The 13,487-nt window shown below is 39.1% G+C and overlaps 1 protein-coding gene across 11 annotated transcripts in view; it reads left to right on the top strand.

The window, feature by feature from the left end:
- Positions 1–13,487, top strand: part of LOC307094044 (uncharacterized protein) — a 322,974-nt gene that overhangs the window by 138,590 nt on the left and 170,897 nt on the right. For 6 of the 11 annotated variants that reach the window (XM_079762508.1, XM_079762509.1, XM_079762505.1 and 3 more), the window contains exon 5: positions 12,082–12,256. The exons of 3 other annotated variants lie outside the window; for them this stretch is intronic. In XM_079762508.1, coding sequence (XP_079618634.1) covers positions 12,082–12,194 — 113 coding nt within the window. In that variant the 3' untranslated portion in view covers positions 12,195–12,256. Of the gene's footprint in view, positions 1–12,081; positions 12,394–13,487 lie in introns of those variants that run through there. 2 more of the 11 variants (XR_013813033.1, XM_079762510.1) reach the window with 1 other exon arrangement.

Genomic DNA, 13,487 nt, shown 5'->3' with positions numbered 1-13,487 from the left:
ATAAATGCTACATTTATCCCAGCTGATATTGCTACATTTAAAAAACATTTATGTTATTTGACTTCCAAATCACAGAATATCACTGCTCAAAATATTATCCTTACCCATGAAACAGAATTCCATTTCCAACTCTTCTATATTAGTGGAAAAACATTCTGGAAGTTACAGCCAAGGAAAAGTGAAGATATGTAGGAGTGACTGGAAATGGAGTTACTACAGCAGTGGCCTCCTCTCCCAATTTCTATTTTTATAACAATGAAATCCATTATCTTCATAGTAGCCAAAACAATCATTTAAAAATATGTCAGAGCATGACACCATCTGCTTAAAATAATTCTGTAGCTTCCTAATACCCTAAGAAAAATTCAAATTCCACAAGGCCTACCCAATAAGACCCTGATTGACCTAGTCCTGCCTATTTCTCTGAGCTCATCTGCAACCATATGTTGTACCTAGCTCATTTTTGCTTTTGACATTATTCCTTCTTGCAACGCTTTTCCCTTGATGTCTCACTTGGCTACATCTTCTTATTCTTCAGTCTTTGTTGAAATATCCCTTTCTCAAAGCATGTTTCTTGATCCACCCTCTCCCCTCAGTTGTATTATATATTTCAGCTACATGTTCTTCATATCACTATCTGAAATTATTTTCCCAATATATGTGTTTACTTGCATATTATCATTTATCTTTTCCACTAGAATGCAAGTTTCATGATGACAGAGATCTGGTCTGTCTGATTCATCATTTTGTTTCATTGGTATACTATAAATTATTATTAATTATCAGTATAAATGTGTTCATAAATGAGGCCAGGGCAGGAGCCATATCACAAAGAGCCTTGTATGTCATGTTGTATTTGACATGACATGGAATTGTATCCCAAAGGCAACTGAAACCATTGAGAGATGATATAAGTAGATTGGCATATCTCCTTAAGAAAACTTTACAGAGGAAGAAGTATCTGAGTTAGCACTTGGGTATAGGTGACATTTGCAAGAAGGGAGAGGTACATTCCAATGAGAGGTCTTGCATAGGATAGCCAATGATGCCAAAGTGATGATGTGTATTCAGGGTATAGTGACTGAATAGATGAGTATATCTATTGCTGAAGTTTCCTTTAAGCTAGGAATAGTAGAGAAGCTGAAATGTTGAAGAAGAATCACAATGTGCTTGCTTGGCAATGCGTTTTGGTGTTATCTTTTAACCTGTGGTGTTCTTTCAATAGTGGAGATCAACATGATGAAGATCATAAGGAAAAATTTTATTTGACATATCAAATTTTCTGGTTCTTTAGAGCCCAAGTGTAAGGATCATATCCTAATTGTGGACGTCCTTGATGAGAGTAATAGAAGGATATCCTAGAAGCAGTCTGGTCCAACCCTTTCAATGTACATGATGAACTCAGATCCAAGGAGATAGTGATATCCTTGAGATCACAGATAATTAATTTAGAGTGAAGACCTGTAACAAATAATCAAAGGGCACTGTTCTTAAACTGAACTCTCCCAATTTTAGCCAGTATTCAAATATATTTTAAATGCTTTCATTTCCCATCTAAAATTTCTCAGTAAGAGGTAGAGCAATAGTTTCAAAATGACTTCACTGGATTATTTTTAATTGTCATATACCAGGTATTTTTGTGTGTGTGAAAAGCCTAACGAGCTATCTTATTCCTACTGGAGACATAGGGATACTAACATTGATTCAGGCATGTATGTCAAAAATAAAGTATTTTCGTCTTCTTAAAATATTTGTGGGGGATGAGAAAAAGTTCTGATAAATATTGCTATGGAAAGTTGTTAAGAACCATCCACACTATGTAAAGAAATACTAAAAAAAAAAACCTGCATCAATGTTCATATTTACGATTTTAAAACAACTATTGGAACACCTGTGGAAGATAAAGTAACAAAAGACTCAAAATAGAGCATCCCTTCATTTCATTTAAGGGAGAAAAATGGGCACCTAAAAAGCTCTATTACAAGAGCAAGAGGTTTTGTATATATTTATTATGTGTGAAGGAATTTCTTGTCAATGAATGTCCATATATCTGCTAACAAGCAATATAACTTTCTACTATCTACATTTGTTCTAATACTCAATGTACATTCTCATACAAAAGAGCGAAATGGATTAATTGGAGAGACTGAAAAATCTCATAAGTTTAAAGCACACAAGGATCACAAAGTACTTAAAATCTTCCCTTTCCACTATCATTTTAATTACAGATTTAAAAAAAAAATAACTTTTTGTTTTTCTGGTTTACTCTGCTGCACCAATTTGTTATTTGGTCCTTTACTTTGTTTCCCCAGGAGTATATAGCTATGACTTTAAATTTCATTTGGGACTTTGAGTTTCCTTTCTATACTAATGCAGTACTTATAGACTTGTGATGATCATTATGCAAAGGTTGGAACTCTTTTGAAAAGATTTAAAATCCCTTCATTAACTTTTTGCACTCGGATGTCGAGTGTGACTCGACACGGTTAGCATTAGAATAAAGGAATCGAGAAAAAAGCAAGCGAGTGCAAAGGGTTAAAATTTGTTTTGGAGGAAAAAAAAATGATTATGCCAGTTTTAATAACATGAAGTGAATGTCTTTTCTTCCTTCTGTTTAGTGAAATCCTCCTTTCCTTCGGTCCTATATGTAGTTAAGTGCAAAAACAGTGCAACTAACTGCCTTAGTTCAGGCTGCTGTACAAAAAATACCAAAGCCTGGGTGGCTTAAACAACAGCCAATTATTCCCCACATTCTGGAGTCTGAGGAGTTCATGGTCAAGGTGCTGGCAGATTCAGAGTCTGAGGAGGCCCTCTTACTGGTTTGCAGACAGCTGCCTTCCCCTTGGATCCTCACATCGCAGAGGGCAGACTCTGGTCTCTCCTCTTTTAATAACATTCTCAGAGGCTTCAACCTCCTGACCTCATCTAAACCTAATGAGCTCAGGCGGGCTCCACCTCCAAATGTAACCATAGTGTGTATTAGGGCTTCAACATATGACTGGGGAAGGAATAGGGAGAAAAATATCCAGCCCATAGCAAGCACTAAGCACCTATTTTAAGTTTTCTAAGTGTTTTAGAGCTTTCTTCCTCTTTGACCTTGATGTGAGAATTAGTGCAATATTTTGTCCCCAGGAGCCCGAGGGTGCTGCCCCTGAGTGACACAGTGACTGCAAAGGGGTGAGGACTTAGCAGACTTTGGGTCCGATTCCAATGGGTAACTTTAGATTTTTGTCTGTTTTCATATTGGAATTTCTAGCAAGAACTATTTTAAGCAAGGAGTGCTACTATTTAAGTAAAATGAAACAAACATTTGAAAACCACTGGAGTAGCAGGAAAAGAACTAGGCCCTAGTGCCTCATCTGTGATCTGATCTTGCTGGATGCAGAAGTCAGAGGGAGGCAGCGAACTTTCTGCTTCGGAATGTTGGGGTCTGCGAAGGGCAATCACTGCGTTCCGGATTTTACAAACTATAAGAAAAACAAAGAAGTTACAATGACAATAATGGTTAGTCTGATTAAGAAGACAGAGCACTTATAAGTATTAAATCCTGCCTTCCAGCAAGGTGTAGGGGACAGAATTATAAAGGGGAAGGGGCTAGGATGAGGAATTTAGCTATGTGCAGGCCTGGGGGCATGCAGACATCAGCTATTGTAATTAGTCATCAGGGGATGAGATGATGTTTTGACTTTTGGTGGGCCGGTCTGACCCTGCTTATCTGTTCTGCTTGCTGGATTCACAGCTGAATTAGCTCCTTAATCATTCACACAGGCCTTGAAAATTAACTTTATGAAAAACGTAACCTCCTATTCACATATAAGAAACTTAACCCCCTATTCACATAAGTATATGTGTTGTAAGATTTAAAATAATATGATTACTTTTCAGATTAATTCAGTTGCTCTGTCTATTAGGTTATAGGCACCCCCACCCCCCACTGTCATTCCCCCCTCTGATTAGTTAGACTGATTGATATCCATCAACCTTGTACTATAGTAGTAAATTCCTTTTAAGCTTTCTCTTCACAACCCTTCTATAACTTTTTAAATATTATTACAACTTTCACAATGATTCTTAAGTATTCCTACTCCAATATCCTTTCTTCCTGTCATATCCCTTTCTTTACATTCCTTCTCACCTATTTTTACTTCCTCAACTCTAATTCTTCTTTAACTTGCACAAACCCTCTGTAACTTGCAAATACCTTCTGTAACTTGCACAGACCTTTCAGTTTGTCTACTTTACTTTCTTTTTCCTTTATACCTTCAATTACATTAAAATTATAAATTCTTTCTAATTAGTTAATGGAATAATTTTATATATTATCAATAGGTGTCCTAACTCCTACAAAGCAAAATGTAAAGGTTAGTTCTACACAGGTTCCTCTATTGCTAGCTTCAGAGCAGTTGTAGTGGTGAGAAGTATGTCTCAGAGTCTTATCTATTTATCCTCCAGTTGGCCTATCATCCTTGCTCTGCTCAGGTCTATCTAACTGCCTACCACATCCCCCTCAAGGATCTCAGCTCTTAATTCCTTCAGGGAAAGGGGATGCCTCCTAGGCAAATACAGGAAAAACTTTTTTCCCCTTACTTTTAGAAATAGACTTATTTTTCTAATGGAAAATATATTTACATTTTTAAGAAGCATAACAAATAATAAATTCCTTAGCTGAGAAACAATTCCCTCAAATTTGGAAATCCCCAGCAGGCTCCAATGACTTACTGCGCATTTACTTTCATTTTTGAGGTTTCTGCCATATCTCATTGTGTTCTTCCTCACATGAAACACCACTAGCCAGGGTTGACCAGGAGATCCTGAGCGATGGATGAATGATTACTCCGACACATGTTTCTGTGAAAGAGAGGCCTAAGGGACTGCCTGGCTAGAGAAACCAAACAGCTGTGTTTGGCTGTCTCCTTAGGCTTTTATTATAATAGCAGCTTGAACTAAAATTAATTGTTAGATACTATCAGCAGGGTAAGCATCCTTGAGAAGACACCTGTGTCTGCAGTGTCCTTTAAGCAAGGACATCTAAAGACTAAGAGTAAAGATTCCAGTAAATACCCAGGGGTTCAGACTTGTTTGGAAAAGTATAGGCAGGGGCAGTTGCCTTCAGCCAACTCCTGTCCCATGCCTCCCTACAGGGTCTGACCAGCCTTTCCATCGAGGTTGTATGATCGTGGGCATGTCCAGGACCCTCTAGAAGCCTGCATCTTTCCTTTTGCCCAGGCTCTGTCATACTGCTAGAGGAGGTAAATGGATATGCCCTTGAAATTGAACCAAAGGGGTCTACAGGCTAAGTAATTGAAAACCTTGGCATTTTAATCAGTTTACCAGCCTTTTATTTTTGTAAGGCAGATGGCTATAATTAAAATGAAGATAGGTTCTGTGTCCATCATTGTTTACTATGAGCATGACACAGACTAGATCGTTAATAAACATTTTGTGAATGAATTAAGTGAAGAAACACAATAGTAGTAGTAGTAGAAATGGAAAGTTGGGAGCAGCTATTATTGACTCCTGTACTTAAAGTGCCACTGAGATTTGGATACCCCAAAGAGGCTAGAGGACTCTTCACTGCTGTCTCACAGGCTCCTAGGTCAGGGGAATGACAGCTGCCAGACTATCTAACAGGCCTGTTTTCCTTTGGGTTTTGGCAGTGGACAGGAGAGACTATTGGGGGACATGGCACTTGAACAGAGCCCTTCCAGAGCTGTTGGGAAGGGGCCCTTCTTCTAAGGATGAAATATGAATGGGGAAAGAGCAGCTACTTTGATAAATCAGGACAATGACACAATATGTCGATATACAGGGTCGGGAAAAAGTAAGTTTACCGTTGTTCATGTGGAACGTAATACAATAATTCATAAACAATAATCTATCTATATATATAAAAGGCTGTTTCTGTCCGACCAGTAACTATGATGTGCACTGACCCCCAGGGGGCAGATGATCAATGCAGGAGCTGCTGAGCTGCAGTGACTTGGCAGCGGTGGTTCTCGGTTGATGCACCCGGGAACCAGAGAGGAGGGAGCCTGATTCCTTACGGGGCCGTGCGATTCCACCATGGATTCGGCCGTGGGTTATGTTGTTGCTGGGGCACTGTCGGCCCAAATCTGGTTTACTGCACACTTGCATTGCATTCCACACCCTGTATGACAGCAACTTTGCCGAGTTTCCTCTTGCACTCTGGGACCCCTCGGGGGATGTTGGAGAGCTGGTTTCAGCCCGATCCCCTGCAGGCCATGCCGAGGGATCCTACCTACTCACTCTGCATACACCCTTCGAGCCACGGTGCTGCCCCAGGTACGGCTGGCCAGGGAGGGATCGCAGGAGGTTGGCTCCAGGGCGAGTCCACCTACACTATGTAACCATGTAAAACCAGCATCGCAGTTGATATTAGCGTTCCAAAACTTTCTTTCATTGGAACATCTGTAGAACATCAGTGACAATCAAAATAGAGTGTAGCAAAGTGAAGGCAAGCAAGACTGCTCGTGGCTCTAAAGAATCGTCCCATGTCCCTGTCTTCTTACTCTCCTCAAGCAACCTCTCTCTGATCACTGCCACCGAGCCAGCTCTGACATCCAAAGGAAAAAAGGTCGGCCAGTATATTTTTCTTCACTGACCACCTGTCTTTTTCCACATTTATACATAATTTGTGCTGCTAAATAAGGTTGACCCCGAGCCACTCGGACTAAACGCTACATTTCACACTGATACTTTGTTTATAGCTGCCATAAGCCATTAGCTGTTAAGATGAAAAGGCCGGTTTTATTTTAAGCACACAACTTCGGTAAACAGGCCAGAGAGAACGTGTCCCTCTTTATTTAACGCCCGTGGGTGAAACCTCAGGATGTTGCCATTTGAATTGCACCGCCAGCCTGTCCTAGCCTTCGCCCGGTGAGCCTGCTGCGCTCACTTGCGGAGGAAGGTGGGCGCGCCAAGGCCGTGACCTCGCGACCCTGGGCGGCGGCCTGCCAGCACCACATCAGAGGAGCCCAGGCTTTGCAGGACCCGCTGCTTTCCATTCCTGCTCTTCAGTGGGTTTCCTCCTTCACCACCTCTGAGAAAGCCACAGTGTCCAAAAGGAGGAAGCGGTCCAGCGTCAACAGCCAGGCACCTCTGCAGCCTCTCACCACTTTCCCTCCCTCCGTTCCACCCTCAATCTAAGTCAGAATAAAAATATATATATATTCCACTAGACCAAGCCCTGCCTATGCTTCTGACTTTTCTACATCTGTTAAATTTGTGGAGAAAATATTTCCTGGTCACATCCCATTTGTCCTCTTCGTACCCTGCTTTGAGATTTATTTACGTCTCCTGTCCTCCCACAGGGTGACCCCACACTAGGTACTGTGCATTATTAACCCAAGACTTCCTCTACACTACCATCGTCTCACTTTAAAGGAAGAAAGCTACTCATTAACCTAAAATACCCATCGATTAATGAGCCTTGTTTGTGACCTTTTATTCCAATATGCATGATATGTATGTGTGTACATGTGGACACAGACACAAGGATATGTAGGCAGAAGCATATGTGTTTGCGTGTGTATACAAGTATGTATTCATCTTTGATTTTGTTAGGTTATCGGCTATTTTTAGCCTCCCTTTCCCAAGGCTGACTTTTGGGGACATTTCTGGTTCAGTGGCAGAAGTATAGCGGCTTGCCATTTAGCTCTGTATCATTCCAGTTTTTAAGAGAATGGCTGTGGCGACTTGAAGTTTTAACAATAACTATGCGACACTGTTTTACTTTGCTTGTTTTGTATCACTTCAGAACTAGACTTTGAAAAGTTTAAAAGGCTAAGAGACAATGGAAAGAAAATGTGATCGTTTCTGGGTGCATGAATATGTTAATCCCAAGTATAGAGAGAGTGAAACATGGAACCAGGAAAGTGTGCGTAGAAATAAGGGAGTAGCGTTTAGAGGGAAAGTTTGGGTTCCTTTACCTTTTAGGAAAAGTTCAGGAAGTAAAGGGCCCTTGAACATGTCTAGTCTACATAATTCAGACGAAGCTTAAAATAGCTGTCCTAAGTACGATAACAAAGGACATAATCCTAAAAAAAAAAAAAAAAAAAAAAAAAAAAAAAAAATCTAAGAAGAGACTAAATAAATGGTATAGGTCTTTGTTGAACAAACACTAGGATATTTTTGAGTGATTACTATATTCTAGGTACTGTTATTAAGCTTGAGAAATACCACATTGACTGAAATATTGTTCTAACCCTGAGAAAGCCCACATTCTAGTTTAGGAGAAATAGAAATAAATTTTACAATCCAGACATATGACCCAGATTCTTGAAAATATTGAACCTGAGCCATAGCTCTCTTGGGAAAGTTGCAGGATTCCTTCCAGAAAGTAGTTATATTTAATCTTCCTGGAAGGATGTGTGAACAGAGGGGCTAGGACAGCACCCTGGAGAAGATGTTACTCCCCCAGCCTCCAGCATGGCTTGTGCCTCTGACCACACTCTCCTTAGGAATGCAGCTCAGAGCAGCCGTGTCTGCCCCGGCCTCCCACTCCCGACTGCTACTAATTCTAAATACTTTTCCTAGAACATCCTTGTTCTCTCAGCAACTACTTTTTCATTGTTTTCTCTTGCTTCCTATCCCATTTCTCTTTTGTTTACCCACTATAGGCACAGGGGATAGCTTACCTAATAATTTATTTTCCCGGCCAGTGTCAAAGAAACTTGTCAAAGAGTTTAATAGTTCTATACATGTTTTCTCTAATCGTAGTTATGGTATCTATATATTTCTAGGATGATTCCATTATTCAAGTTATTGATGCATGTGTATACTAGAGAATATATTCTATAACCCCCACCCCCAACTTTTATAATAATAAAAACTGCTTTTGGTGATATCTATACTAATAAAAGGGTAATATGCAAATTGGTCACGACACCCTCACAGTAACAACCGAAGAGCAGGCTGCGTGGGGTGACCAGGCCAGCAGGGGGGTTAGCGAGGGATGACCAAACAACTGACCAGCAGGCTACAAGGGGCGACCAGTCTGGCAGGGGGGTTAGTGAGGGACGGCCAAACGACTGACCAGCAGGCTGCATGGGGTGACCAGGCCAGCAGAGGGGGAAGTGAGGGGGAACCAGGCTGGAAGGGGGGGCAGTGAGGGGCAACTAGGCCAGTGGGGGTGCAGTTGGGGGCGACCAGGCCAGCAGGGGGGGCAGGTGAGGGTGACCAGGGCAGGGGGCAGTTAGGGGTGATCAGGCTGGCAGGCAGAGGTGGTTAGGAGTGATCAAGCTGGTGGGGGTCAGTGAGAGGTGATCAGGCAGGCAGGCAGGTGAGTAGTTAGGAGCCATCAGTCCCAGATTGTGAGAGGGATGTCTAACTGCCAGTTTGGGGCTGAAAAAGGACCCTTTGGGCTGATCCCCCAAGGGGTCCTGGATTGGAGTGGGTCCAGGCTAGGCTGAGGGAACCCCCCCATGCATGAATTTCGTGCACTGGGCCTCTAGTTGTTTGATAAAGACCATCATGACATACTTTTGCTGAAGGATTGTTGAGTTAGAAATTTAGTGCAAAGTTTGGCATATCTATCCAGGAATAACATCAGTTCCATCAGCATCTGAAGATAATTTTTTTTTTTACTTTATCTGAACATTCTTATTTTTTTTAAATAAATTTTTATTGATTTCAGAAAGGCAGGGAGAGGAGAGAAAGATAGAAACATCAATGATGAGAGAGAATCATTGATCAGCTGCCTCCTGCACACCCCCCACTGGGGATTGAGCCAGCAACCTGGACATGTGCTATGACCAGGATTCGAACCGTTACCTCCTGGTTCATAGGCCAATGCTCAACCACTGAGCGACCCTGACCAGGCTGTCTGAACATTCTGAACCCCAGTTCAGAAAACATTTTTGGCGTGAGTGTTTGTACAAACAGCAGAAAAATTAGTTGAGGAAAACAACACTCTAGACTAATTAATTTATAATATTCTAAATAGTTATATATAAGCATATATAAACAAACATAAAATAGATTAGCTGCAATTAATTTAAAGCTACATAATCACTGTGTGGTCCTGATGCTTACTACTAATTTCTCCATTTAGGGTTTTGATAAAACATCTATCCAGGAGCTGCTAAGAGAGACAAACAAGCAAATAAAACATGGTGTCTGATATTCATTTGAAACCTTGTTTCATTTTCTTGTTTCTGTGTCCTCAGTTGGTCCTCTTCCTATGCACAATGCCAGTCTTTGTCCTGTGGTAATTTCCATGGAACTAGTCGCCTTTCCTTGCATAAAAGCTGATGTATTTGATATATTCGTTGCAGAACATTCTCTCTGAGTGCAATTTCTTAAAGCACATCAACTGTATGTTGTGTTTGTTTGGTGTCTTTGATACTTACTAGCTACTGGGGAAAATACATTTATGTGCAATTTAAAGTGGACCGTCTCTCTTTCAGAGCTTTCTAACTATTTATAGCACTGGAGGAGTCACCAGGCAGAAGTGATAATAGGCAGGGAAGGCCATATTTCATACACTGACGTGAAAATTGAAGGAAAAACACCTTCATGTTCCAATTGAAAAATTTTCCCACATAACTGAGAAGATATAATTAGAGAGGAAATTATTTTTACGTCTGTATAATTCGGGTCTATGTAAATTTCATTCAACCAGTTCAACTTTTGAAAATCTAACAGGAGTACCGTTTTTACCTTTTGAACTTTATTGAAATTCCCTCAATCCGCTATTACCTGTCATAAAAATCATATTAAAAATAATAGCTTAAAATATATCAGGCACTGTTTTGAATATTTTGAATATTTTTTAACCAAGAACATAGTACAGAGCCTAGATGATACCTAACGAATTGCATAAAAGCTGATGTATTTGATATATTAGTTGATAATTGACTTAAAATTATGTCCATTAACTCTAGTTTCTAAGCTGAAGTCTGTCAGTCCAGAGGGTATGGCTAACCTTTGTAGTTGGATTTTTCTATTCCAAAATCATGTGCAGTTCAGTAACTAAACACTCCCCCCTTTTTTTTTCCCAAAGAACAATTACTGCAAGATGGGGTGTTAAAAGTGCACTGTGCACTGTGGCGCTTTGTTCCTGATTGTTGCCATGCCTTAAACAAGTGGTATTAAAAGAAACAAATGCCAGGTGGTCTCATGAAGACATTTTGACTTATGCTTTCCAACCTTTGGCACCCAGCATAACAAAAAGGCTGGTTGCTTTGATGTTGTTTCAAGTTGCAAAAATCTGCAAATTTGTTGTTTACAAAGGATAACCTCTCCCCCAAATAACCATTTTCCTTAATTATAAAGAATATTTTTACATTGAAATAATCATCTTTTTATATATTACAAATTAAAATATAATATGTTTTGAGGATGATATCTCTAAATAGGCTAACATTGGAGCATTGAAAGGTTGAAAGGTTCCTTTTTTTTTTTTTCTGTATCTCCCTCCCTCCTCCTCCCCCCCCCCCCCCCCAACTCCCACCACCACCACCATCCTGAATCAAGACCTTGGCTACATAGAATTTAGAATGAATGGTTAGGGAAAGGTTAATAATAGTAATGTGTACTCATACTATGCTCATAAAGTGCCTTTAAAGATATGTTTATAATTTATATTTACTAAATATATTTGTTTTGAGAAATAGTGTTTCACCACAGGTTTTTTTTTTAAATATATTTTATTGATTTTTTACAGAGAGGAAGGGAGAGGGATAGAGAGTTAGAAACATCAATGAGAGAGAAACATCGACCAGCTGCCTCTTGCACATCTCCTACTGGGGATGTGCCTGCAACCAAGATACATGTCCTTGACCGGAATCGAACCTGGGACCCTTCAGTCTGCAGGCCGACGCTCTATCCACTGAGCCAAACCGGTCAGGGCTCGCCACAGGTTTTAATTCTGATTATTGGAAATATATTTATGCAAGATTCAGATGGTATTTTTATTAATCTATATTAAAACAACCTTTATAAAATAGTTTTTAAGTGATTCCTTTAAGGAATAAACATTGTGAGTTGATAACTAGTGACAGTTTGAAGTAAAAACAAATTGTAAGTGATTTTTTTAAAAAATATTTTTATTTATTTCAGAGATGAAAAAGATAGAAACAACAATGTTGAGAATCATTGATTGGCTGCCTCCTGCATGCCCCCTAGTGGGGATCCAGCCTACAACCCAAGCATATGCCCTGACCTGGAATTGATCCATGACTTTCTGGCTCACAGGTCAATACTCAACCACTGAGCCATGCCGGGCTGGCAAATTGTAAGTGATTTTTGATGGTTGGCCTAGATAAATAAGTGTATAGCAACTAAAACTTTAAATAAAGAAATGCATATACAAATATTTAAATAAATAACTTCTCTTTATCATAAAAGATGTCAAGTGGTAGATAATTTGCTTTTAAGGTTCTTCTCTCCCTTCAAAATAAATGGATTAACATATACCAAAGGAAACTATCTCCTCTGTGTTATAAATATTTGTTATATAGCTCAATGTTGTTTTATTGAGTTTATTTTAAAATGTGAGATTACAAAGGCTGCCTATTTGATTAGGACAAGAACAGGGACTTTTGGTATCAAAACAAGTTTCTCTAAATTGTGTTCTACCTAGAATTAGAACAGATTTTTCTAGGACAGATGTATTATTTTCTCTAGAATATAAACATATGATCTAAAATTTGACAATGTCCCTTTTAACTTTTCCTTCCTCTTCTAAAATATCAGCTCTCCTGTTCATGACACAAGTAGCTTCCAATATTGTTTAGTCATAAGGATTTCACAAAGTACCTTACTATTTCACCATTAAGTATATACACATTAAATCTACTTTATAATTTATGGGTGGGTACACTTTTAATAATATATATTAGTGTTACATGAAGGTATATATTTTTATTATTTAAAAAAAAATTATTTCCCCCCTCCCACCCTTCATCTTTTTTTTTTCTCCTTATCTTTGCATTTAGATTTACTTTTCAAGTAGCATCCCAAGGAATTTCACTACTGTGAATTTTTTCTGGCTTTTTCATTTGCTTGGTTTTTCAATATTTTAGATATACTAATATTCTTGTTGTTTGACTTTAATTTTTATTTATTGAATGTTAACCCAAGTATGATTTATTAAAGATATAAAGTTACACTTACATAAATGAGATTATATATAGATATTATATTTTAGCTTAATTAATTCTACTGTTAGCCTTTAAAATGCATTCCTTAATTAAAATAAACTTTTTAACATACTAGTACTAGTTAAAATATTGAGTATCTTAAAATCTTTTATTTTATTTTTTATTATTTTTATTTTCAAATATATTTTATTGATTTTTTACAGAGAGGAAGTGAGAGGGATAGAGAGTTAGAAACATCAATGAGAGAGAATCATTGATCGGCTGCTTCCTGCATACCCCACACTGGGGATAGAGCCTGTGACCCAGGCATGTGCCCTGACTGGGACTCAAACTGGGACCTCCTGGGTCATAGGTTGATGTTCA

This window comes from Cnephaeus nilssonii, assembly GCF_951640355.1.
Source record: "Cnephaeus nilssonii genome assembly, chromosome: 3".
NCBI classification, from domain to species: Eukaryota; Metazoa; Chordata; class Mammalia; order Chiroptera; family Vespertilionidae; genus Cnephaeus; species Cnephaeus nilssonii.
This window is presented reverse-complemented; position numbering and strand designations above follow the sequence as displayed.